This window comes from Urocampus carinirostris, chromosome 19 (assembly GCF_059441175.1).
Source record: "Urocampus carinirostris isolate Australia breed hairy pipefish chromosome 19, RoL_Ucar_1.0, whole genome shotgun sequence".
NCBI lineage: Eukaryota > Metazoa > Chordata > Actinopteri > Syngnathiformes > Syngnathidae > Urocampus > Urocampus carinirostris.
In genome coordinates, this window is record NC_142367.1 from 25,734,563 (window position 1) to 25,760,474 (window position 25,912).

At 43.2% G+C, this 25,912-nt stretch overlaps 1 protein-coding gene across 1 annotated transcript in view; it reads right to left on the bottom strand.

The window, feature by feature from the left end:
- Positions 1 to 18,462: 18,462 nt before the first annotated feature.
- pcdh15b (protocadherin-related 15b) overlaps positions 18,463 to 25,912 on the bottom strand; it is a 247,267-nt gene continuing 239,817 nt past the window's right edge. Inside the window, exon 37 of the mRNA XM_088323283.1 lies at positions 18,463 to 20,663. Coding sequence (XP_088179409.1) covers positions 19,118 to 20,663 — 1,546 coding nt within the window. The 3' untranslated portion in view covers positions 18,463 to 19,117. The remainder of the gene's footprint in view (positions 20,664 to 25,912) is intronic.

Here is a 25,912-nt window from a genome sequence, read left to right on the forward strand (position 1 = left end):
GGCTGCACATTATTATGAACACAACGACTTTGGTGAGCTACTCCGGGTTTTATATTGTCCCTGTATCTTGTTTCAGACTGAACTCGATGTTTCTGTGATAAGCGGTGCAGATAATGGATGGTATGGAGTGTCTATTTTAAATTAAACTCAATTCCAAGTGTTTATTGTCATATGCACGGTAAAGTTGCGAGCGAAAAAGAAAATAGAAACTAAGGAATGGTTGGCATTTCTTGAATCCCAAGACTTTAACCTTCCGAATGATGGAACGATGCATTTGAGTGACATCGTACGGACACCGCATCCGCACGTGTTCTCGACACGTATTTGCGTCTTTGCAAGCTTTGGGAATGTTAAGGGGGTAATCAGTTGGACTGAACTATCTGACTGTTTTGTCCACGTTCCCATGGTAGCGCCTTATAATCCGGTGCGTCTTATGTATGTCAAAAATAGGACCAAAAACTATTTTTTCGGGGTGCGCCCTATAACCCGGTGCGCCTTATAGTGCGGAAAATACGGTATTTTAAAACAGGGATTCAATATTATTCAATGTGGACTAGTCTATGTTTTAATTTTTCTAGAGTTGGATCTATGTACCGCATTTCCCTGACACCAGGGCAGAAAAGTTGCAGCTGTCGACTGGGAGATGCCAACCTAAAGCGCGTTAGAATAATCTAACCTTGAGTTTTTAAGGCTTTCTCAAGGTCAGGACGGCATAAAAACAGTTTAACGTACCCGCAGACGTTCACGAAACGTCATCCCTCTCCCTCATTTCTGCCATTAGAAAGAAAAAAGCTCGAAGTGTTAACTATCTGTAGCATATATTTGCTACTGCTACCACACTGCTACGCCTATACACACCATACGGGGCCGCCTTCTTACTTTGATCACTGGATACAGGAAGCAAGACTAGCAAGTGGGTCACTTAATAAGTGGACATACATCTAATCAAAGCCTATTGCTATATAATGGCAGTGTCTGAAACTCGTGACAAAAAATTAGCGAACACAAGGGCAGACAACTCTGAAAAGTCTCCTGCCCAGCCATAAAGTTGCCTGCCCCATTTTTCACAATTAGAAACACAATAAGACGACTCATCGCAAAAAAAATATTGTTGCAAAGTATTGAGGATTGATAATCAAAATAAATGACAGAACATCCATCCATCCATTATCTGCACCGCTTATCCTCAGTAGGGTCGCGGGGGTACTGGAGCCCATCCAGCCATTTTCAGGCAGTGGGCAGAGGACATCCTGAACTGGTTGCCAGCCAATCGCAGGGCATATGACAGAACAACACTTTAAAATTACGTTTTTTTGTAAATCTAATGATAACATTCATTGCTCCATCAGTATGTTCCTGCATTGACTCATCTTCATTCATGCAATGTTTGCGTTGCGTCGTCTGCTACAAGCCACGTGAACTCCTCTTTCCACCATGCTTTTAATGTACGTTTACGTTTTGGAGCGTCATAAATTGTGTTAGCTTCTTTTGAATCTTTCTTCTGGGGCTGAGGTTTTGGCCTGATTCCGAACCACTTCTCCATTTTTCTTGTGTTCTCTGTGCGTCTACTTTGGAAAATGATATGGAAATGCACGACATTATAACACTCGGGAGAGTCCGGAAGCTCGAAGTTATTCGATGCAGGCTTCTGATTGGCTGCCGAGCAAATTGTCAAACGAACCGAAATTTCCAAACTAAACGAAGATGTTGAAATCCTAATAAAGCAAATGTTTCCGCTTCCTTTCCCTGCGCTTCGGTGCCGGAACACCGAGGGTAAAAGTAAGATGGGAAACATATATAAAGGCTCTTTGAACTTAGTTGTGCATTGTAACACATATTTATTGGAGAAAATATTGGATTTTAAACTACATTTAGCCCCACGGTTGTGTCTTTGAGTTATTTTGTGGGCTAAATCCAGCATGTGATGTCAACGTATGGAATGGAATGATGGAATGGGACTAATTGGAAGACGAGATAGGCCAATTCATCTCGTATTCAGTCCTTGCTTCTTATGCCTACCTCTGCGTCGGATTCCTGCGGGCTGTAGTAATAGCTCCCGTCATCATCCACCACAACCTCCCCGTATTCGTCATAGAGGCCCGAAGGCGAGATCAGCTTCCGTCGACTGCCGTACTGAGGAAGGTCGTAACTGGGGACACGCAAAGGAAAAACAGAAAACAGAAACAAAGTTAAGATACCGTATTTCCTGAACTATTAGGCCCACCTTAAAATGAGTCTCTTGTGAAATATTGGTCAATATTTGCTGAGAGAGGGGGCAAATTTGTACTCTATTTTCCTTTATTTTCAGTGAAAATAATTATGGAGCTGCGATCCATTATCCCAGGTCGACTATTACTGAGAGCAGAGGCCGGCAGAGTGCATTTTTTTTTCCTCTAAAGCGTGTAGTTCCGGCCTGCCTAAAACGGATTGATCACAATCTATTATCCCCAGTCAACTAATGCTCAGACATGTGACTGTTCCTCCACTTTCGTTCCACCTAAAATGAAGAGTACATGTGCGGCCCCGATCCATTATCCCAGGTCGACTATTGCTGAGAGCAGGGGCGGGCAGAGTGCAGCATGGCTCCACACACGTTTTCAGCATAGGAGCTACTTAAAAAGGATATGAACGATCTACCCTAAGCCTTTTTTGACCCTGACTCCCACCTGTCCCGTTTTTGCTCCAGTCTGTTCCAACCCGTTTTTTGACCACGTCTGCTCTCCCGTCCCAGCTAACGACCCATTTTTGATCCCGATTGAGTCTACTCTCCCGTCCTGGGTTACGACTCGTTTCCGATCCCGACCACGTTTTTGCTCTCCCAGTCCCGGCCAACGACCCGTTTTTCCGTCCCTGACACCCCCATCACTCGCTACGGAACATCCACTTCCGTGTTCGGATCACAATCAGAGTACGAGAGCGACTTGCTTCCCGCGCCCAGCAAGCATCAAATCGCGGGCGCTGCCCTTTCTCTTTCTTTCAAAAAATTGTGAGAAAATGTTACGCGATTGGGTCTCCCCTGTGTGCTGGTCGTGACAGTTTTAGACAATACAGTGACATCTAGTGGTCAAATATGACATCATATCGGGCTTTAATTTACCCAAACATTAATTGAAATTATTTAAATAGATATTTTCTCAATGCAAGCCTTAAGTCGAAATAAAAAAAATAAACAACACTCAAACTTAAAAGTGTCAACGATTCGAGTCCGTCTTTTTCAAAGTAAATGATGTTGCAAAGAAATAATAATGAACCAACATCCGACTAGCAGCACGGCGGCGAAGTGGTTAGCGCGTGTGTGACACAGTTCTGAGGTCATGAGATCAAACCTTTCTGTGTGGAGTTTGCATGTTCTCCTCGTGCTAGCGTGGGTTTCCTCCCACATCTCAAAAACATTCATGTCAGGTAAATGGATTGGTCCGAATTGTCCCTCGGTGTGAATGAGCGAAAGAGTTGTCTGTCCCCGTGTGCTCTGCGATCGGCTGGCAAGCAGTTCAGGGTGTCCCCTGCCCACTGCCCAAAGACAGCTGGGATGGGCTCCAGCGCCCCCGCGACCCTACTGAGGATAAGCTGTGCAGATAATGGATGGATGGACATTCGACTGCTAAATGGAAGCGTCTCCCTACAAAGCCTAGGCCTGGAATAGTTTACCGTGATCTACCGGTACTACTTCTGGGATCCACCAGTAGATCGCGGTTGACATAACGAGCCCCCCTGGATTCTGACTAAACCCAAATTCATCACAAAAGGAGCGTTTTCCAGCCTGCAGGAATTTTCCTAACATTATAAATAAATAAAAAGGAAAATCCCCCCACGGAATCGATTTTTCTCTTTTCGTCTCGCTTCTGGCGAAAGAAACGCGGTCGTGTATCAGCGCTGATAGACCTGGGGCCCCGAAGCCAGAACCCCAATGACACGCACGGAAGAGGATGACGGGGCCACAATAGATTCCTTGTGATTAAAGTCGCAAATCAAGCCAGAAGTTCTTTGGCTTGCTTTTACAGTGACGAGTATGTGCCATGTCGTGGAATCTCATTCAGTGCCATAACGTGTAAAGCATTGTCCCTGAACGCCAAAATGTAAACAAAAGATCAGTTTTATTAAAAAAATATATATTATGATTAGTCTTTAGGAGGGTTGGGTAGGGTTACTTTAACTTGATTACTTTCAATGACTTTTGGATGACTCCAATACCAAATATGCTAATAAAAGACAAAAAAAAACTAAATATGAATCAAACGATGACTCACAACACGTGGTAAGCTTTCTCTCCTGGCTTTGATCTCTTTGATCTCCGGCAAAACGAACATCAAATGCGACAGTAACAAAATGAAAATAAATCCAAACAGTTTTGCCGTTCCATGTATTCCGTTACTCCCCAAGCCTGCACAAAATGTAGTCATTTTATTCATATTTACTTTCTTTTGTCTTTTATTAGCATATTTGGTATTAGAGTAATCCAAAAGAAATTGAAAGTAATCCAGGTAAAGTAACCCTACCCAACCCTGGTCTTTAGTCTCATTTCTATTAACATTGTGAAACATTGTATGTCATGAGGGTGGGAATTGTCTCTTATGATAGTCACGGTGTCACAAGCCGGCCATCAAGCCTCTGGGAATGATTTCAGTAGGAAAAATCCCCATTATATAGCAGTAGTCTCTGATTAGATGTATGTCCACTTATTAAGTGACCCGCTTGCTAGACTTGATTCCTGTATCAGTGATTGAAGTAAGTACACCCCCTGACAGGACTGTTGTGAAGAGCTGTACGAATAAAGTACATTTTCATGTCCTGTGCCTTCGAAAAAATGAGTCCAAATGGCAAACATTGTCAGGCTCTTATTATTGGAGAGAAACGTCTGGCATCGAATAAGTTCAATTCAGCGAGCACGTGGGAAGGAGGAGCTGGTAATCCTCACAATAGTGATTTTGAGAGTGAAAAAATTTCACTTTACAATGAAAAATCAAAGAAATCACAGCTCATTGAGAATTGCAGATTCATCAGTGCATAGATTGGAGTTCTCTCGGTGACCACTAGGGGGTAGTCACACATTGGAGGAAATGTTGCAGGTTAGGGTTAGAAATTGGGTTTTAAGTGTTAGCGGGGACATTGTGAATCATGAGTAGAATGGCCGTTTCCCGATTTGACATATTGATTGATCGTAGAAGTGATTGATTGACATTTTGATGTTTTTTTCTCTTGTTAATCAAATGCAAGGTGACAAAAGTTGAAATAAGTAATAAGGGCGCACAGGAAATAGAATTAATATCATAAATGTAAATAATATACATATATGTAAGGTGAATATATCAAAGGCCAGTTTGAATTCATTTCTCCCCTCTCCTTTTCTATATTTCTCCCTCTCTTCATTTCTTGTTTTCTATCTCTCTCTTGCAATATTTTTCTCTCTCTATTTCCCTCCCTCTATTTTCTTTAGCTCTTTCCGTTTTCTCCCTCCCTCTACTTTTCTCTTTTCAACTCTCCCTTTTCCCTCGTTTTTAATCTATTTTTCTTTATCTGCTTACTCCAGCTCTCTTTATTTCTCTTTGTCTAGCATTTTTTTTCTTTTTGTCACTCTTTTTCTTCAACTCTTTTTTGTTCTCTATTTCTCCCCTACCCTTTTCTCTATATTTTCTATATCGCTTTTTTTCTTTCTTGCTCTTTCTCTCTTTTAATATCTCACTTTGCTCCTTCTTTCCTTTTCTGTCTTTAACTCGATCCTTTTTCGTTTTCTCCCTCTTTTTCCCTCCCTCTCTTTTTCTCTTCATCTCTTTCTATCTATTTTTCATTTTGTCCATCTCTTTCTTCAACTCTTTTTTGCTCTATTACTTTCTATTTTTTCTTTCTCGCTGTCTATCTCTCTCTTGTTTTTTCTTTCTCGCTTTCTTTCTCTTTTCATCTCACTTTATTGCTCTCTTTCCATGTATTTTTTAACTCTCACATTATTCTCTTTCTCCCTCTTTTTTTTCTCCCTCGCTTTCTTTAACTATCTCTGTTATCTCCGTCACTCTGCTTTTCTCTCCCCCCTCTCTTTTCAACTCTCCCTTCTCCCTTGTTTTCAATCTATTTTTATCCCTCTTAATTACTGTCTGTCCAGCATGTTTTTTTTCTCTTTGTCACTCATCAACTCTTTTTTTCTCCATTTCTCCCTTCTCCTTTTCTCAATGACCTTCTATTTCACTCTTTTTCCTGCTCTCTTTCTCTCTTTTCATCTCTTTCTTTAACTATCTTTTTTTGTTTTCTCCCTTTTGATTTTTTCTTTCTCGCTGTCTATCCCTCGTTTTTTCTTTCTTGCTCTTTCTCTGTTTTTATCTCACTTTCTTGCTCTGTTTCCTTCTATTTTTTTAACTCTCACATTATTCTCTTTTCCCCGCCCCTCTTCTTTTCTCTCCCCTCTCTCTTTTCAACTCTCCCTTCTCTTCTATCTATTTTTCTCTCTTAATTTCTGTCTGTCCAGCATGTTTTTTTCTCTTTGTCACTCTTCAACTCTCTTTTTTCTCTATTTCTCCCCTCTCCTTTTCTCAATGACTTTCTATTTAACTCTTTTTTTTCTTGCTCTCTTTCTCTCTTTTCATCTCTGTCATTAACTCTATCCTTTTTCGTTTTCTCCCTGTTTCCTCTCCCTCTCTTTTCCTCTTCATCGCTCTCCCTTTTCTTTTTCACTCCTTCCCCTTTTCTCTCATTTGCTATCCATCTCTTTTTCTCTTTGTCCATCTCTTTCTTCAACTCCTTTTGTCCGGTGGCGTTTCGTTGTGTACTGTGTCGGTGGGCAACTTGGTTAGGGGTTTTGTACTCCAGCAAAGCACGAACCCCAACGAACGCAACAGACACGGCGATTAGATTTGAATCCCGCGGGGTCGCTTCCCTGCCATCGGGTCGTTTATGTAGACGTTGGAAAAGTGGATTTCGCTGCGAGCGGGCGACATCTGGCCTATTGTGAATGTCTGGGTTTGTGTTTCTCCGTGGCAGGAAGCCTGATTAGCGCTGCTGCTACGCTACCAAGACTAAATGAGCTTGGTGTCTGTTTATGGGGGTGCGCGAAGAAAGTGATGTAGAAATAATGAGCAAATCTCACAGTTGGCGCACTTCTGTTGCACCAGTGTGGATTAATGTGGGTGGCGGTGTAAGACCCAAACGCAATTCACACAATGCCTCCGTGTTGGCAGTCGGGGTGCATAAAATGAACGCGCACCGGCGCACACTTTGTGGTGGTAATCCGTCATTGTCTTGTTCACAAATGCTTTGATGGAACGCTTCCTTTTGCGTTTAATGCACTGGCCTTGCTTTGCCAATGGAAGGCTTTTATAGTAACATGCGTCAAGATTGTAAGAGCAATAAAGCTTTTTCAGAATTATGGACTTCAAATAACAAGTACCGTATTTTCTGCACTACAGGGCGCACCGGGTTATAGGGCGCACCCCCAAAAAATAGTTTTTGGTCCTATATCTTCCATACATAAGGCGCACCGGATTATAAGGCGCTACAATGGGAACGTGGACAAAACAGTCAGATAGTTCAGTCCAACTTATTCCCCCCTTAACATTCCCAAAGCTTGCAGAGAAGCAAATACGTGTCTCAGACATATACTGAAACAGTATCTGTACGATGTCACTCAAATGCATCGTTCCAAATATCATTCGGAAGGTTAAGGTCTTGGGATTCAAGAAATGCCAACCATTCCTTAGTTTCTATTTTCTTTTTCGCTCGCAACTTTACTGTGCATATGACAATAAACACTTGGAATTGAGTTTAATTTAAAAAAGACCCATCACAGAAACATCGATATCACTCTGAAACAAGATACTGGGAAAATATATAGCCGGAGTAGCTTACCGAAGTCGTTGCGTTCGATAATAATGTGCAACCATGGTCCTCTTATATCCGTGAGTGTAGTAAATCCAGGAGAGTAAAATATTTACAAATACAGAATAGTAAGACATGTTTTATCTATGCCGTAGACAACCAAATCCTGCTATTCACATTCATCTTTTTCGGCCAATTGCAGGCTTTGTTTTGCCCCTTTAGCCTATGCGAGCCTGTAAATGATAAAAAGGATCCGCCCCTTTACCTCCGAATAACTTTAGCCAATAGTGATTGATTCAAATGATGATTGACACATTGGCTGGGAAATGAAACGCCGGCATATGTATCCCAGCATACACCGCGGACGACTTCGCCTTCGGGGGAAAAGGTTGAAGGATTTTATACATTTGACTTTAAGGGATAAGGGATTTTGTACGATCAAATACAAATTACATTTAAATACAAAAGATATTCACTGGCTGAGCCCTGGGGCGAGGTCATTGCGACCTTGTGAAGAATGATGTTTACAGGAACAGCGGGGAACTGGGACAAAGGGTTGATACGATAATCAGCGCTTCTCGAAGCAGACGGCCCTGATGATGTGGAAACGCTCGGGGTTCAGACATCGAGGCGTGGGGACGTTTCCTGGCACGCCCATGGGAGGAGCCGACATTCCAAAAACATGCGTGTTAGGTTCATTGACCCGTCCAAATTGTCCCTAGGTGTGAATGGGCGAGCGAGTTGTCTGTCCCTGTGTCCCCTGCCCACTGCCCGAAGATAGGTGGGATGGGCCCCAGCACCCCCGCGACCCTACTGAGGATAAGTGGTGCAGATAATTGATGGATGGATGGATTGAATAATTTTTTACTGATTAGTATTACCTGATTTTGGATAGGTTATTACAAGGTTGTGATTATTAGAGGCTGGGTAGAAATAACAGTGTTTGGACAGGTGCTTGAAATCCTTAAAAATGCTTGAATTTCCATGTTGTGTTTTCAAAAATTGGAAAGTGCTTGTAAATGCTTGTGGGCAGCACAGCGGGGCAGTGGTTAGCGCGCGTGCGGCACAGTTCTGAGGTCATGAGATCGGACCTCCTGTGTGGAGTTTGCATGTTCTCCCCGTGCTTGCGTGGGTTTCCTCCGGGCACTCCGGTTTCCTCCCACATTCCCAAAACATGCGTGTCAGGTTAATCGGCCGGTCCAAATTGTCCCTAGGTGCTAATGAGAGAGTGAATTGGATGTCTCTGTGTGCCCTGCGACTGGCTGGCAACCAGTAACGCAATTGGGTCCTGTTTCCGTTCTGGTCCTCACAACTATGTGCATTGCCATTGTCTGTTTTGCAGTATGTGGTTTATTTTGATTATTCAACCTTATCAGGAATATTGTCACGGTTGCCATGGCGCCCAATTGGCCCCGGCCCTGTGGCGCCAGCTGCGACTTGTTGACAGATTGGCTTCCCTGCTATTTGAACCCAGTCTTGTCACTCTCCTTTTGTCAGTCCGTCTGTGAACCTCCGTGTATAGTAGGCTAGCCTTTTTTGACCCCTGACTCTCGCCTGTCCCGTTTTTGCTCTCGTTTGTCTTTGGCGACAACCTGTTTTGCTCCTGACCACGTCTGTTCTCCCGGCCCGGCTTACGACCTCTTTTTGTCCCCGACTACGTCTAGTCTCCTGTTCTGGCTTACGACTCGCCTTGTTCTCCCAGTCCTAGCTACCGACCCGTTTTTTTCCGTCCCTGACACCAAATTCAAAACACAATACCAACCCGTGATCGTAGCTGTAGTAATCCTGGGTATAGTAGTCCTGACCCGGGTCGATGCCAGACTCCATGGATAACTCCTGTTTGGACGGACAGTGCATAAAACGCCGACACAGAGAGAGCAGGCAGACGTGCTCGTGAATCGCTTCTCTCAATAAGTCAGGAAAGTAAAAAAAGAAATCGAAAACACAGAGAGATATGGTACCTCAGGCCTGAGAAGTGAGGGTCGGAGAAGTTGTTGTGTCTTCCAGGTTGAAGAAAACCAGGAGGTCACCACACAGGGATAGAGACTCTCAGTCAAAAAATGTAATGGATTTGTGCCTCAAATGTCCACAATAGATTATTTTATTAAAAAAATAATGAATATATGGCCACAAATCAACATTTTAAATGAGAAACGTGCAGTTGGGTTCCTCTCATTTCGAGGTCCAAGATGGAGATGAGGAACAGCAAAGAAAATTGATTTCATGAGTGAAGATGGAGTAACAAACAAAGAAGGAAAGAAAAGTAAAAAATGAAAGAAAAGAACACGTGCAAAGGACGACAAGCAGGCACCTACCTCCTGTTGTCCGAACCTACGACTGCCATCAAAAAAAGGACACACAGGAGGGAGAAGAGCAAAGACATGATTGAATTCATATTGAAGGTCTCGTCATTTCCAACCTGTTCAAATTCAATCACATTGAAAAGAGTGGACCTTATTATAAAAACCCAAATCGCCCTGCCTCTCAGATAGAACGCACTGTGTTAAATATGGTGAAATGACATCGGAGCCCTTTCGTGTTACCTGTGGTGTTCCGCAAGGTTCAGTACTTGGCCCCCTTCTTTTTAGCATTTATATGCTTCCATGAGGTGATATTATTCACAAGTATTATATCAGTTTCCATTGCTACGCAGATGACACTCAACTATATCTTCCGATGGAGGAATCTGCCACAGTAAATTGTGGAAATTTGGAGGCCTGCCTCACTGAGATAAAAGGATAGATGTCACACAACTTCTTGCGCCTTAAGTCTAAAAAGACCGAAATGATAGTAATTGGTCCTTCTAAATGTTTGTTGTTCTCAAAAACGGCTCTGAACATTGACAAATGTCATATCACCCAGAGTGACTCAGTCAAAAATTTAGGTGTCATATTTGACCCCGATCTGTCCCTTCATATACACGTAAAGAATATGACCAGAACAGCTTGTTTCCATGTATGTAACATTGCTAAAATACGCCCCATGCTGTCCCAGTCCGATGCGGGTATTATAATCCACGCGCTTGTTACCTCCCGTCTTGATGACTGTAATGCACTACTCTCTGGTCTCCCGAAATCCACAATCAAGGGCCTTCAGCTAGTACCAAATGCTGCAGCGAGGCTTTTAACTAAGACGAGAAAGTTTGACCACATTACCCTGATTTTAGCTAATCTGCATTGGCTCCCTGTTAGCTTAAGATGTGATTTGAAGGTTCTGTTGGTAGTATACAAAATCATGCATGGACTTGCTCCCTCATATCTTTCAGATTACATTCCCCCCTTCGGAGCATTTGCTCTGAAAATGCTGGTCTACTAGTGTTCCCAAGAGCCAAGAAGAAATCCGCAGGATGAAGAACCATCCCTATCTGGGGCCCAGTCCTATAAAACGCTCTGCCTTTTGAGATTTGTTCTGCAACCTCAGTGGAACTGTTTACATCTAAGCTTATATCTGGAGAATGTCATGAATATTTAAATAAGTCTTAACATTTTAACATATGTAAGAATACTATTTAGCCTGGTTGTAGCCCCTCCTTTAATTTGAAATCCCAATTACATTTGGAATAACATGTCAGTTCTTGGTATGTGTTAATATGACTTATACTCCAGTGCAACTTATGTATGATTTTTTTCCCTTCTTTACATTGCATTTTATGGATGGTCCGACATGTAGTCCAGGGTGACTTTTAGTCCAGAAAATGTGATAGAATTGAAATGATCAACATAGCTACAGAAGCTGCCCTACTTACGAACGTTCAACTTACGAAAAACTGTATATACGAACATTTTTTTCAGGGTGTCGAAAAATATCCGGGGTACAGGATGTTACTGCAGTGCTTCTTTCCTCCACTACCGGCGTGTGGCGCTGTGAGAGCTCACCCAGCATCCACACCGAGAACAAATCCGCTTCCTCTTCCTAGTTCACGTGTAAACATTCTATACTGTATCTCCAGCGCGCTAGTTTATTATCTGATGCATCCATTCAATACGGTTGGTGTAGGCGAGCCCTTTCTTTTGAAATGAAAGTGGAATAAGAAAGCTTGATGCGGTTGAGAAGATGGTTGGATTGCTTTTTTTCAGCCATGTTCTACTACAGAGGGAGAAGTCACCTAACTCTTGAAGCCCATCTCCCAAAAGTAAGTTAAACTTACCTTTATTTAGCTTTATAGAGTATATAATTTTATGAAATGTTTATTTTTTAGAATAAAACAATACAGGTGACTTATATAAGCTTTAAACATACATTCCATACGAAATATAACACGAACAAATTCAATTTACGCATCCGAACATTGTCACTAAATAGAAGAGTAACCTTCATACGTTCAAACATTGCATAAATATTGGGACTGCAACTGCCACAAAATGTAATGGCTTTTTAGTAGACGGAAAAAAGAGATTATGGCTTGTGTACTAACAGACATTTTCAACACCTCGCTAGACCAAGCCAAAGTACCATCATGCTTCAAATTTGCCAACATCATCCCAGTGCCAAAGAAACCCCAGATCTTATCACTCAACGATTACCGGCCCGTTGCACTGACTCCTATCATAATGAAGTGCTTTGAGAGACTGGTTAAAGAGCACATCACCTCCAGTCTCCCCTCCTCATTCGACCCCTTTCAGTTTGCCTACAGGACAAACCGCTCCACCAGGGATGCCATCTCCTCTGCGCTTCACCTAAGCCTGACACATCTAGAGGAGAAGAACACCCATGTGCGGATGCTGTTCCTGGACTTCAGTTCAGCATTCAACACCATCATCCCACAACATCTGGTGGACAAAATGAGACTCCTGGGTTTCAACACCCCCCTGCGGAACTGGCTGCTGGACTTCCTCTGTGACAGACCCCAATCAGTGCGGATAGGTCAGAACAGTTCAGATGTCATCTACCTCAGCACGGGCTCCCCCCAAGGCTGCGTCCTAAGCCCCTTGCTGTTCACCTTGATGACACACGACTGCGTCCCTAGGTCCGCCACAAACCACATCGTGAAGTATGCTGACGACACAACAGTGGTGGGCCTCATCAGGGATGACAACGACCTGGCCTACAGAGAGGAGGTGGAGCAGTTGGTGGGCTGGTGCAGGGACAACAGCCTGGTCCTGAATGTCGACAAAACTAAAGAGATCATTGTCGACTTTAGGAAAAACCAGCCCAACCATGCCCCACTTTGCATCAACAACAAGGCTGTGGAGGTTGTCAGCAGTATCAAGTTCCTAGGGGTGCACATTACAAACAAACTCACCTGGTCCGTAAACACTGCATCACTGGTTAAGAGGGCACAGCAGCGCCTGTACTTCCTGCGGAGGATGAGGAGAGCCCACCTGCCCCCACCCTCCCTCATTACATTCTACAGGGGCACCATAGAGAGTATCCTGACCAGCTGTATCTCTGTGTGGTGTGGAGGCTGCAGCGCTACCGACTGGGGTAGTGTGAGGAGGGTAACGAGGACAGCAGAGAAAATAATCGGGACTACACTTCCCTCCATTCAGGACATTGGCCAGAAGCACTGCCTATCCCATGCTAAAAACATTACCGGGGACCCCTCTCACCCCCATCATGGACTGTTCACTCTGCTAGCCTCTGGGAAGAGGTACTGCAGTGTGCGGTGCAGGACCACCAGGCTCCGCAATAGTCTAGTCCCCCTGGCCATTAGACTGTTAAATGGTCAATCTAACATATAGTTAACTTAAATCTAAACGGCTGCTAATCTGACTTTTGCACTACTGGCAGTTTTTTTTATAGCTTGCCACTCCTTGCACATTGCTCTCTGCACTATTGTAATTACAGCGTTATTGTTACAGTGTTAATGTTACTGTGTACCTGACTTGTTAACCTGACTGCCCATTTTGCGCATATGGTTAGCTACTCTTCTTGCACTATCGGCACTATGGTAAAATACTATACGTAGCCAAAATACAATACAACATTATTTATATCTGTACATTCAAGGAAACTGTGGGGGTCAGATGCATCGACATTTCGTTCTGTATACACGTGTACTAGAATGACAATAAAGTAGATCTGAATCTGAATCTGAATCTGAATGTGCTGAATTAAAGGTACGAAGGGCAAAGATGGAGGACGTTCGGACGAGGATGATGAAATTGCAAGACCAGTTTTGGGTTGGGCCTTAAATGCATATAAAAACATATACATTTGTTTATTGTATCAAGGCCGATCAACTTTGTCAGGAATGTCTATTAAAAAAAATAAAAAATCAAGTCAAGACAAACAAACAAAAATCTCTACGATATAAAACGATGTAATTGAAATGACTACATTGGTATTGTTAGGGTCTGTTTCGACCCGGCTATAAAAACAAGATTATAAAACGCTAGCTACAGCTGTAATCCTAAGTGTACTGGACATATTGTACATCGACTGGAAGTAATATCTCTAAAAGTGTCACTTTTTTGCCACACATGCATCTTCTCTACTGAATGCCTGAGTTCAAAAAGCCTTAATATTTTTTCCACCACAACGTTTATCTGCTTTTATCTTAGTTTTGTCATCGGTGTTTAGAGTACAATACGCTATAGGAAAGGAGGCGGTGGGACGAGGGGAGTCAAGTGATTTAATGCGCATGCTCACTGTTTTCTTTTATTCTAGGATGAAAATAGTGAAAGTAAGAAAGGGGTTGTTTGAGATGCAGTCCAAATGACCACCTATTTGAGGGCGTCTAAGAATTTCACATACTAGCACGCGCAACTAAAGGAGCTTGACACAGGCTGCGATGGTGATTTACGGAAAGCACTAGTAGATCTGTCAAAATACCCCTAAGGAATAGATAACAAGAAAAAAACATTTTATTCATATCAATATTTTAAGGTTAATTTTAAGATGTTTCAAACTTGAGATTGAGGGGCTTTGTATACTGGCATCGAATAAACCCAAAGACCCTCAACAAAGGTAGAAACCCCTACATCATTTTCATGGATAAGGAAGCCTACTAAGGTACTGTAACTAAAAGATTAGATAAAAGATTGGCATTAGCTCCGGAGGTAGAGCGCTCGTCTTGGCATCAAGAGGTCACAGGTTCGATTCCCAACTATGTTGAAGTGTCCTTGGGCAAGACACTGAATCCCTAAAGCCCCCAATAATCAGGTAGGCGCCTTGCATGGCTGACTCCCTATTGGTGTGTGAGTGTGTGTGTGAATGGGTAAGTGTTAAGCACATTGTCAAGCGCTTTGGGAGGCCTTCATTGACTTGAAAAGCGCTATAGAAATGCAGACCATTTACCATGTACCATTTAGCATCTTGATTATCCTCAAAACGTTTGGATGCTGACTCCCTATTGGTGTGTGTGTGTGTGTGTGTGTGTGTGTGTGTGTGTGCGTGTGTGTGTGTGTGTGTGTGTGTGAAATGGTAAGTGTAAAGCACATTGTAAAGCACTTTGGGAGCTCTTCATTTATTTGAAAAGCGCTATAAAAATGCAGTCCATTTACCATTTAGCATCTTGATTATCCTCAAAACGTTTGGAGGCTGACTCCCTATTGGTGTGTGTGTGTGTAAATGGGTAAGTGTGAAGCACATTGTAAAGCGCTTTCATTGACTTGAAACTCGCTATAGAAAAGCAAACCATTTACCATTTCGCGTATCTAACAGCTGATTGAAGACACGGGTGACAAGAGGAGGGTTAAAAGATGTTTCACAGGTCAGTCTCCATTTCAAACATAAACAAACACTTGACTTGGGCGTGTCTTTGTCTGTGAACGCTAAGATGAGTCTATCCTTGTGCCCTCATTGCTCTGACAGGCACATTATGAGGTCCTCTGGAGACAAAATCCCCGCAGACAATCTGTGCTCTGTCGCAAACGCTCCTGGAATGATTGACTCTTTTATATCCTCTCCACCTTCGCCGGCTGTGTGTTTTTGCGAGTGACAGAGACACAATAACGTAAAACGTTATTAGTTTCTTCAGAACAGACTACAATGCCCTGAAAGTCGTGCTCTTTCGCATGTCATTTTTCTTTCATTCTCCACACCTTTCACAGGTCTTCGGTTGGGGCATAAGGTTGAGCCTTCTTTCATTTTGTCATTTTAAGTGTCAATCACTATTTTATCCCTTGCTACTTCGTGCTTCGGTCCAATGCTTCGGGGATTTTGAATTTAATTGTCTTTATTGTCATTGATATCAACGTATCGTGCATTGTGTTCTGCGCAACGCTAGCAGAGGGACAGGTTAGTCAAGACTTTATGGGTGTGTGTGACTGTGATAGCCTGGTGTACGCTGTCAGTTTAACTGTAAAGTAGGCTTAAACGTATTTACTCAAGGTGTGTATTTCTAATCAGTTTGATGTTCCTTTTGGCATCTCTTGGTCTTCCTGTATTTGTTTGAAAGCGTTGGTACTTTTCCAGGGGGTGGTCTTTTGCCTTTTGTTTCAACATACCAGTACTTTTCCATGTCTTCTTATTTCAATAAACACAAAGGCAGACTGGGGAAAAGCCAGAATGAGCGTGACCAGCGAGACGAGAGTGAGTAATTTATCCGTTCCTGCTATGCTTCTTCTCCAGCTGCAGTTGTTAAAAAACAAAACAAGTCTTTGCCTGAATTTCATTCTAGAGTTAGCTAACTTTCATAGCTCTCCCAAACATCAGGTCTCTTTTGACCCAACATTAACAGAGCTGGCGCAGAAGTCGATGTGTTCACCCAAAATTAACTGAGAAGCATGGCGACAACTAGCTTTTAGCAACTCTTTACAATGAAAAGGAACTCATCAATGAAATTGGACTCTGGAGAAAGCCAGAAGAGCACAAAGAAATGGTGTTAATGGGTTCGGGAAGAGTCTGAGGCGTCGTCGGGAAATGCAATAGCGAAGCTGCAGGTTCGGCTTACAGCTAAGGCTAGGCTAACAACTCTCGTAAGCCACCCATCTTACCAATGCAATATCCATTACCCATGAAACGGATGACCTGGAGCGACAACGAGTTGGATGGTTGTATTTTAATCTTCGCGGAGACCTGGCTGAATTCGAAGTTACCTGATGGTAGCGTGCACCTAGCCAGCCGCTCTCTAAATCACTTTCATACTCTGAAAGGAGAAACCTTCTAGTTTGATTGTACTTTTGTATCATGCTAATAAAGAACATTCATTACACTGCAATTCTGTGTGCCGTTTTACACATGTATAGTTGCTACTTTGCTACATTTGTATACTCTCAGTCGGTAAGATTTCATCTCAGGGTAAGTTTAGCCCTTGGGGCTTTTATGAAGGTGTGACGCTACCTTGCAGATTAGTGTAGTTGTTTTGAAAATCCCGGAAAAAGTAGTTTGACAGACATTCTTAATGCAAGTTCCTGTTTTTGGGGTCTAGTTCACAAAAGAGGTTCAAGGTGCCCTTAATCTAACCCTGGGGTCTGCTTTCAACCAGCCTGAGATAGAAAACACACAGTCCAAGGCAGAAAATTTGAGTCACTTCATGCAAGTCAGTGTATTTAAAACTGGATCACTGGTGCTTAATAAAATGAAGCATAAATAGACTGGTCTTCAGAGCAACCGGGAAGCTAAGACTGCCGTTTTTGACTCCTGCTGAACAAGAAAGCTAACACAGAGTCCCGAAAATGACATAAAAAGGAAGAAGGTAGTTTTAAAAATACTGTGACTATGGTAACTGTCAGGATCTGGCATTCCATTCTAAATTAAGGAGGGGAGTGGCTGGAAAGTGCCCTCCTGCAGTGGATCAGGGTCCACACCTGCACCTCATTATTGCAGTTCCTTATATTGACTGGCTCTGATACCAGAAATTGTTGGGTCATTGTCTCTTTCCTTGGTTTGTTTTCTGTTTGGAGACTTTGTTGGTTGTTTTGTGACCACCCGTTTGTTTTTTTGTACCTGGGTTTGTTATTGAACAAGCATCTTTTTTAGCATGCCTCATTCTGTTCCTGCTTCCCCACAAATGAGTTCACCAGAAATCGTAACAGTAACTGGTCTAGAGCTCGAGTTACCTAATCCCTATTTCTCTGGTTACCCAGCTTTATGAAAGGAAAAACTCGTGTTTTTCTCATTTCAGGGTTAAAAAAAACAGGGTTCTAACTAAACCTTCTTTCTGAAATGAACCCACAATCACTAAAATTCTGTAAACATGAACACGAAAACATTTTTCAAGCAACTGTATTGTGTTTGACAATCACCGATACATGTGATAAAAGCAATTATTTTTAAAGTGTCCTGACTTTAAAGACACAACAGCTTTGAATTCTGTATTGTCTTTATTAATTTAAAAGCACGTGCTCAAACCTTCTCCTGTCATGATTACCTATGTTATTCACCTGTGCCCGCTCCGACTCTGATTGGCTCCCTGTCACTATCTAAACCCCAGTCTTTCTGTCACCGGTTGTCAGTCCATCTGCGTACCTCAGTTCACGCTAGGCAAGCTTCCCGCGTCCTGACTCACTCCTGTTCTGGCCCACGTCCGTTTCCCGGCTCCGACCCATTTTCTGATCTCGACCGCGATTTTTGGGTCTCCTGTCCCGGCTTCTGACCTGTTTTTTCCCGCTCTAGACACCGCCATCGCTCACCACGGAAATACCACTTCCACGTCTGAGCAAGATGCTCCCCGTGACCAGTGATCTACGGAAACGCACGCAAGTGGGTCCTGTCTCCGTTCTGGTCCTGATATCTCCATCCTAATAGCTGAGAAAGTCATAAACTGATGTTGGTAGATGAGGTCCATTCATTTTATTGACAAAAAATCTGAGACAACTGATCAAAATAGGGAACAATCGAAAAATGTCACGAAAAATGCTATGCTAAATAAATAAATATGCGACAAAAACTACTGGATAACTTAATTTCTTCGTAGTTAGCTCCAAAAAGTGTGTTCAAATGCAATTTGAATGAAAAGTATTTGGGACATTGGACAGGACAGAAACTAAGTCACAAAACAAAAAACAACAGCATAATAATGCAGTATAAATCGAATTGTAAAAATCGAAACGAAATCATCATCCAGAAAAAATAAAAACCAGTTCAGCAAAGTTCCCAGGAAATCATGAGAACCTTAAAACGGTTCAGTTCAGTTTGAGAGACTATCCTTTAGATACTTGACAGTGAAGAACCCACTCAGTGCTCCGTTTGGAAATAATGGCCCTTTGGCTGTTAGTCCTTGGCCAGTTCAGAGTTGTGGTGAGCAGAAAGCTTCGTAATAATATAATTGACTCCTATTTTATGTGATATTCTTTTACCGTAACATCAGATCTCAAATGTATATGTGGGCTCGTTAGGGTCTGGTAGGGTGTGATTTTCCTTCCATCACTAAAAAGTAATGATTCAAAGTCAAAAGAGCATAAGTTCAGGATAGCAAGGCAAAATCCAGAGTCTAGAGAACTGTAGACTGAGGTGGGAACCGTTTTTCAAGCTCAACCACAACAGAGTTCATGTTTGAGTTTGTCTGAATCTGTGGAGTCGGCGGGTGAACCTCGCCTCCTTCCCCTGCCTCCGCCCCTTCTCGGCTCCCGGCTAATACTTCTGAAGAGTCGAGAGACTCCGGGGTATCAGAAGACGCTCGGTTCTTCATGACCCTCGTTAGAGGGATCTGCTTCTGATCAATCTGGCTGAACATGTTGGCGACGGACTTCTCAATGTCTGCGATATTCTGGATATTTTTCAAGATGCCTTTCAGCTCTTTGCGAGGAGGTTCTGGCTCCACGGGCGGGGGCGGCGGCGGCGGACGACGGAGGGACACCGGTCGGAGGGCTGGTGCCTCCGAAAACGAAGGGAGCACAAAGGTAGAGGGTCTCAGGAGCGAAGGCGACAGCGAGGGAGGGAGCGGTGGCGGAGGGGGAGGCTGAGGGAGAGGAGGTCGTCTTGAGGGAGATGATGGCGAAAGAGGAGGAGGAGGTGGAGATGGTGGGTGGACGGGAGGTGGAGGGGCAGGGGGTGGAGGTGGCGGTAAAGGTGCCGGAGCAGACGGGGGCGGTGGAGGTGGTGTGGAAGGAGGATCGGGGATAATGTCTAAGTGCACCTGTAGTCTGTCTTCCGGATTCTGCTTTTCAGTCAAACCGGCCACAAAGCGTCTTAACACAGGAGGAGTTGGTTTGTGACTCGGCGGAGGAGTCCCTCCATCCGTTTGGGTGACAATGATACATGGGGGACTCTCTCTATGCTGGAGATTTGAAATGTTAGGAATAGAGATGCGCTTGGTATCTTGAGGGGAGTCCGGGAAAACAGAAACTACGATATCAGGTGAGAGAGACGCCCGCAAGTCTCGGTTGAGCTTTTGTCTCATTTCCTGCACCGCCTGCTGTTCGAACTGTCGAGCCTGTTGTTTGACGGTTAACTTTGGCTCGAGGCCCGGGCTCGCCATCTGATCCGAGTCCAAGCCGTGTTCGAATCCTGAATCCAGGCCGGCGTCTCTGCTTTCCTTGAATTCGGCTTTTAGAAGCTCCAGTTCCCACTGCACGGGATCCATAACCACTTGTCTTCTCAAAGCATCGTACATCTCTCTGCGATGTAGCCTCGACGGGAGGGTCCAGCTGTGGCCGCCCCCTGACCCCCTCCCGCTGTCACTGCCACTGCACACACTGAATCCCCTGTCTCCTCCAGGGGAACTAATCCTCAACCAGGCCTCTCGAAGACTTTTTCCAGAAGGAGAGAAGTGACCGAGAAGATCTCTCCTCCTCTGGCTTCGTCCGAGGGTCTCTGGACTGCTCAAGGTTCCATCCTCGTGGTAGATGGGATTTTTAATGGTGAGAGGGTTTTCGTCGGACAGAAAGGTGATACTGGACTCGGACTTGGGAAGTTTGTTAAGAACACCTCCGTTCGCGACACACTGCCGGTGGGCTGCGATCGCCCGAGTGGCAAAATCGGAGATGAGTCGTTGGCGATCGCTTTCATCCACGCTACCAGCACTGCGACCGGAACGACTGGCGCAAGGAGGCAGGGAAGGAGAAAGTAGAAATGAAAGTTGGAATGATGAGAATGATTTGTCAGATTCTAAATCATCTAAGTAGTGATACACTGCCAAAGTGGAATAGACTCAACTTGACTGTTCTTCATTGTTGATGTCTATTAATGTCTAAGGCAGGGGTGGCTAACCCAGTCCTAGAGAGCCGCACATCCTGCATATTTTGGAGGTGTTGTGGATTATTGGGGTCGGCTTGACATCCAAATTCCTGGCTTTACCACATGTTCGAAGCCAAGAAGAATGTTATTACTCGGCAGCTTAAGGCGATTAAAAATAACATTTGCTGACATTTACACTCGGGAGAAACAAGCCTGGAATTTCCCGTTTTAAACTAATGCGTTCTCCTTATGTCAAGCTCGACTCCAATAATCCACAACAATACGCAGGTTATTCCAATCACCTGGATCGTTATCAAGCTCTCACAAAGCCTGCTAACAAGCTGAAAGTTGGCGTCACCTGGATGTGCGGCTCTCCAGGACCGGGTTAGCGACCCCTGGTCCAAGGCATTCACGCTCCTTTAATCCCCAAGATAAACTCTCACCCCTATGGCAAGGGTGGCCAAATAATTTTAGCTAGGCAGGCACACCATCAGTTGTTTACCACCGCCCAAAGATTGATGGTAGAACAATTTCAACAACCAAGAAGAGTCAAACTTTCAAGACTATGGGGAATTCTGTAGACAACATTATCAAACACTTGTGTCTGAATCTGTGAGGACATCCATCCAAATTAGGATTCTTCCCCCCTTTGGAGGACATCTCCGTTCGACTGAGAAAGTTACAATGGCAGTCGAAAGGGTATAAAACTCAATATCATTGCTACAACCTCGCATCTAACGGATGATGGATGCAAACAATGTAGACTGCAAGAGGTGCACTAAAGCTATCAATGACAACAAGGATCAATGGTTTTTCGCCGTGCTCTGAGAGTTTGCAGATTTCCTTTTGACAAACGACCAAATGAATGCGCTCTCCGTTATTTGGAGAATCGCTTCTCGCCGATGGACAACTCAACTTTGCAGACTTCCAAAGTACCTTGAAAAGTTTCTTCAACCTTGTTCTACGTATGTATCTAAAGTACAACCTATGACAGGACACACTAAACAATCTACAGACTAAAAGCTAAGAGAGGAGGAGACGAACACTATGAACATTTTACTCACTTTTGTCTGTCCATTTTTCGGAAAGACAGTAGGAGAAAAAGAAGGGTTATAGATAATATTGAGAACAAACAGGAGAAGAAAAATCGGTTATGGAGCACAGGTTTCAAATAGTAAAACACATCTCATCAGCTGCACCGCTTATCCTCTGTAAGGTCGCGGGGGTGCTGGAGCCCATCCCAGCAATCATCGGGCAGTGGGCAGGGGACACCCTGAACTGGTTGCCAGCCAATTGCAGGGCAAACAGGGACAGACAACTCACTCGCTCAGTCACACCTAGGGACAATTTGGACCGGCCAATCCACCTGAAATGCAAGTTTTTTAGGGAGGAAACCGGAGTGCCCGGAGGAAACCCACGCAAGCACGGGGAGAACATACAAACTCCGAACAGTAAGGCCGGGAGCTGGATTTGAACCCACGTAGGAGGTTCCCATGACCTCAGAACTGTGCTGCACACGCGCTTAACCACTGCGCCGCCGTGCTGCCCATATAGTAAAACACATTTTTTTTAAAACGCTGGATATAACATACCCCAAGGCTCATTCTCATTACTTCCATTTTCACCTAACCAATCAGATTTGTTTACTGTTCTCCTCCCCCTTCTACTCTTTGTTGGGACATTGAAACGATTAGTGTAGGAATTAGGAACATCTTTACTGAAAACCACCTCATCACTTTGGTGTGACGTATCATACTCAACCATTGTTCTTTCCCTTTGTTTTCTTTTTCTTTTGATTTAGAAACATTGGAACCGGCTGCAAAAATAAGATGACGTGTTTAAACTGTAAACACAAAAACAAAAAAAACCTGATGCCGAATTAATGCTGCGCTTCACTATTGTTCATTCTTCCTCTCTGGAACTCCAAAGATTATTCATTCGGAAAGAGGGAAATTAAAGAATTCATAATCCTAAAGGTGAGAACCACCAGGAAAAGTATGTGTGTGTCTGTGTGCGGAGTCAAACAATTTACAAGACGAGATCCAACAATGTCCAACTATTCACGTGTTCAAATTTAAATACAAAAAACATTACTGGCGGAATACAGAGATGAAGAAAATATGGGTATGAGTGATACGAGAGATTGGGAATAGTGCGTCTAGAATCATGGTTAACTTTGTTGTTGTATTACTATTGTTGTTATTATCATTGGTGTATTTAATAGGGAAGATGAAGGGCTAGGGAATATAAGCATCTGCTTCTTACTACCCCTTTTCGAACATGTTATGTAACATTATTTTGTTGTTGAGTTATTGTTATTGTTCTGTTTTTATTTTAATGTTCAAAATAAAGTTTTCATTCATTCATTCACCATTCCTGCACCTCTGTGATTGTCTTTCTGCACCCTCTGTAGGAATTTATGTTCAATATCATAACACAGAATAAACACATATACTTGGTTCATTCCCTCCCACAATTGCTTTCACCTGGTCCGGAGTGTGTGGTTACAAAGTAACTAGGCCGCTCCCAAGCTGACTTGGTGAAAAGAGGGTGGTGTCTCTCACTCTTACACCTACTTTACACATTGGGAAGGATTCAGACATTTTTACTTCCATCGTGAACCCCATTTGCTAAAATGAGGGGTAAAAATGATGCAGAGGGGAAGTTATTAAATTGAATCCACCAATTGCAAGAACTTTCTGAATACAACATACAAATGTTTTTTCTCTTAGTTGATTTATAAGATTGTATCTATCTATCTATCTTGGAGGGAGCGAGGGGATGGGGATCCTCTCCTCTCTATCTCTACTTTCTAAGAGACAGCAAGGCAACTTAAGGGGGCGGAACACTGAAAAGTCTTGCAAACCCTAGTTATAGGGTCACTAAATGTGAGAGGATGTGGAAGTAAAGCGACTGAGTGGAAGTAAGAGGCGATCGGAAGGATGATGACTAAAATTAAGGTTGATGTGTTAGCCTTGAGTGAAACAAAGATGATTTATAAGATAGGCAACAAATATGACAAGCTACTCACTTAGAGTATCCTCAAGTGTCCCTATTACAGTTATCATATGTTTCTAAAGTAATCTGACAGACAGTTCAGCAAATTCATTCTCGAATACGCAAACATTAGGACATGCTGGCATTTTGTAATATGTCTTGCTGTATTCAGTTATGGAAAAGAATATCACGCTCACTTAGACACAAACTCAGCAAACAATTAGTCTGCGTCTTATCAGTGGAACTAATGGTCGCCCGAGTGAGTCGACTTTTGAATTATTAGCGGCATTTATTTCAATTATACTATCTCCATGTTGATTATTTCGTGTGAGTCTGCCTGTTTAAAATTCTGCATCGTTCTTTGATTAATTGTGCACACATATGATGCCTTGCGAAAGTATTGACCCCACCACCCCCAAAAAGGGTATCTCTATGTTTTTGCACATCTTAAAACGAAAAAAAGTGGCCCATTCTTCCTTAAAAAACAGCTCAAGTTCCCTAAGCAGTTTTCAGATCTTTTCCACAAACGCTATAAAGGAATGAGGTCTGGACATTGGCTTGGCCATGCCAACCCCTTGTTATTTTTAAACCATTCTACTGTAGATTTTGCTTTATATTTAGGGTTGCAGTTGGAAGTTGAACCTGCTCCCCATATTCAAGTCTCTTAAAAAGAATCGCAACGTGTTTGGCTCCATCAATCTTCCCATCAACTCTAACAATCTTCCAGTCCCTGCTGAAGAAAAATAACCTCAGACCATGATGCTGCCACAACCATGTTTGACAGTCGGATGGTATTAAGGTGCAATGGTACTATTACGCCAGACATAACGCTTTCCAATCAGCCCTTTAAGTTCAATTTTGGTCTCATCTGACCAGAGCACCTTTTTCCGCATGTGATTTTTGTCCACCATGTGGCTTCTTGCAAACGTCAAAGGAGCCTTTTTATGGTATTATTTCAGAAAAAGCTTTCTTCTTGCCACTCGTCATAAACAGCAGAAGTATGCAGAGTATGTCTTATAGTTGTGTTATGCACAGATTGTCCCACCTCAGCTTTGTATGCCTGCTGGTCATCCAATGTGATTATGGGCTTCTTGGTTGCTTCCCTGATTAGTTTTCTCCTTGTTTTGGCCGAAAGTTTATAAGGATGGCCAGGTCTTTGTAGGTTTGCAGTGATTTTATGCTCAACACATTTCGACATTATTGATTGAAAACTGTTCCGGAAGATATGTCAATATTGCAAAATCTTCTTGTATCCTCTATCTGCTTTAAACTTTTCCACAACATCATCCTGAACCTCCCTGCTGTGTAATTTTGGTCTTCAGAATGATCATTGTTCTCCAGTGTCTGCTTTTGCTGACCTTGTTGTGGAGTAACTGTAAGTCAGCAGCCTTCGAGTTGACAGTAACCCTTTGTGTGCAGACATTTGGCAGGATGTTTTGAGATAATGTTGATACAAGAAGTCACAAGTTGTTGACTGAGCGAGTCGAGGCCGGAAAAAACACTTTTGAATCCGAGAAAAACATCAAGTGATATTTTTGAGCACAGTATAAAGCCAGCGTCTCTTTGACGGATTTCGAACGTGGCTTGGATGAATGAACGGATGCAATAAAGGATGTTCCCTTTTTGCCATATCTCTGTCTCTGCGTATATTTTGGGGCGACGCCCTCTCCAAAAACCTCTGAGCCCATCACGGAGCAGGTGCATTTATTTGTCATTCTTAGTCAATTAATTGGTGTTGGATCATTCAGAATTCATCTGGAAACTTCAGTCAGTTGGCTGAGCTGAGAGTATTTGGGTTTAACGATTATTACGTTTTTGTCGCAGCTTATCAGTAAGTATCAAGCCTCTGGGAATGATTTCAGAATGAAAAGTCCCCATTAAATACACAAAGGCTGATACTTTGTCCACACATTGAGGGGACCCCCCACTTCCCAGTCTTGCTTCCTGAAGTGTGTAGTGAAATAGTGTGGTCAGAGTAGCAAATATATGGATAAGTACAGATCGCAAGCGCTTTAGGCTTTTTTCTTCATCGTTGTCAAGGTCGAGAGGGATGAAGTTTTGTGCAGGGAACACAATCGCCACGGAGACCGAAATTGTGCGATCACGTCAGCGG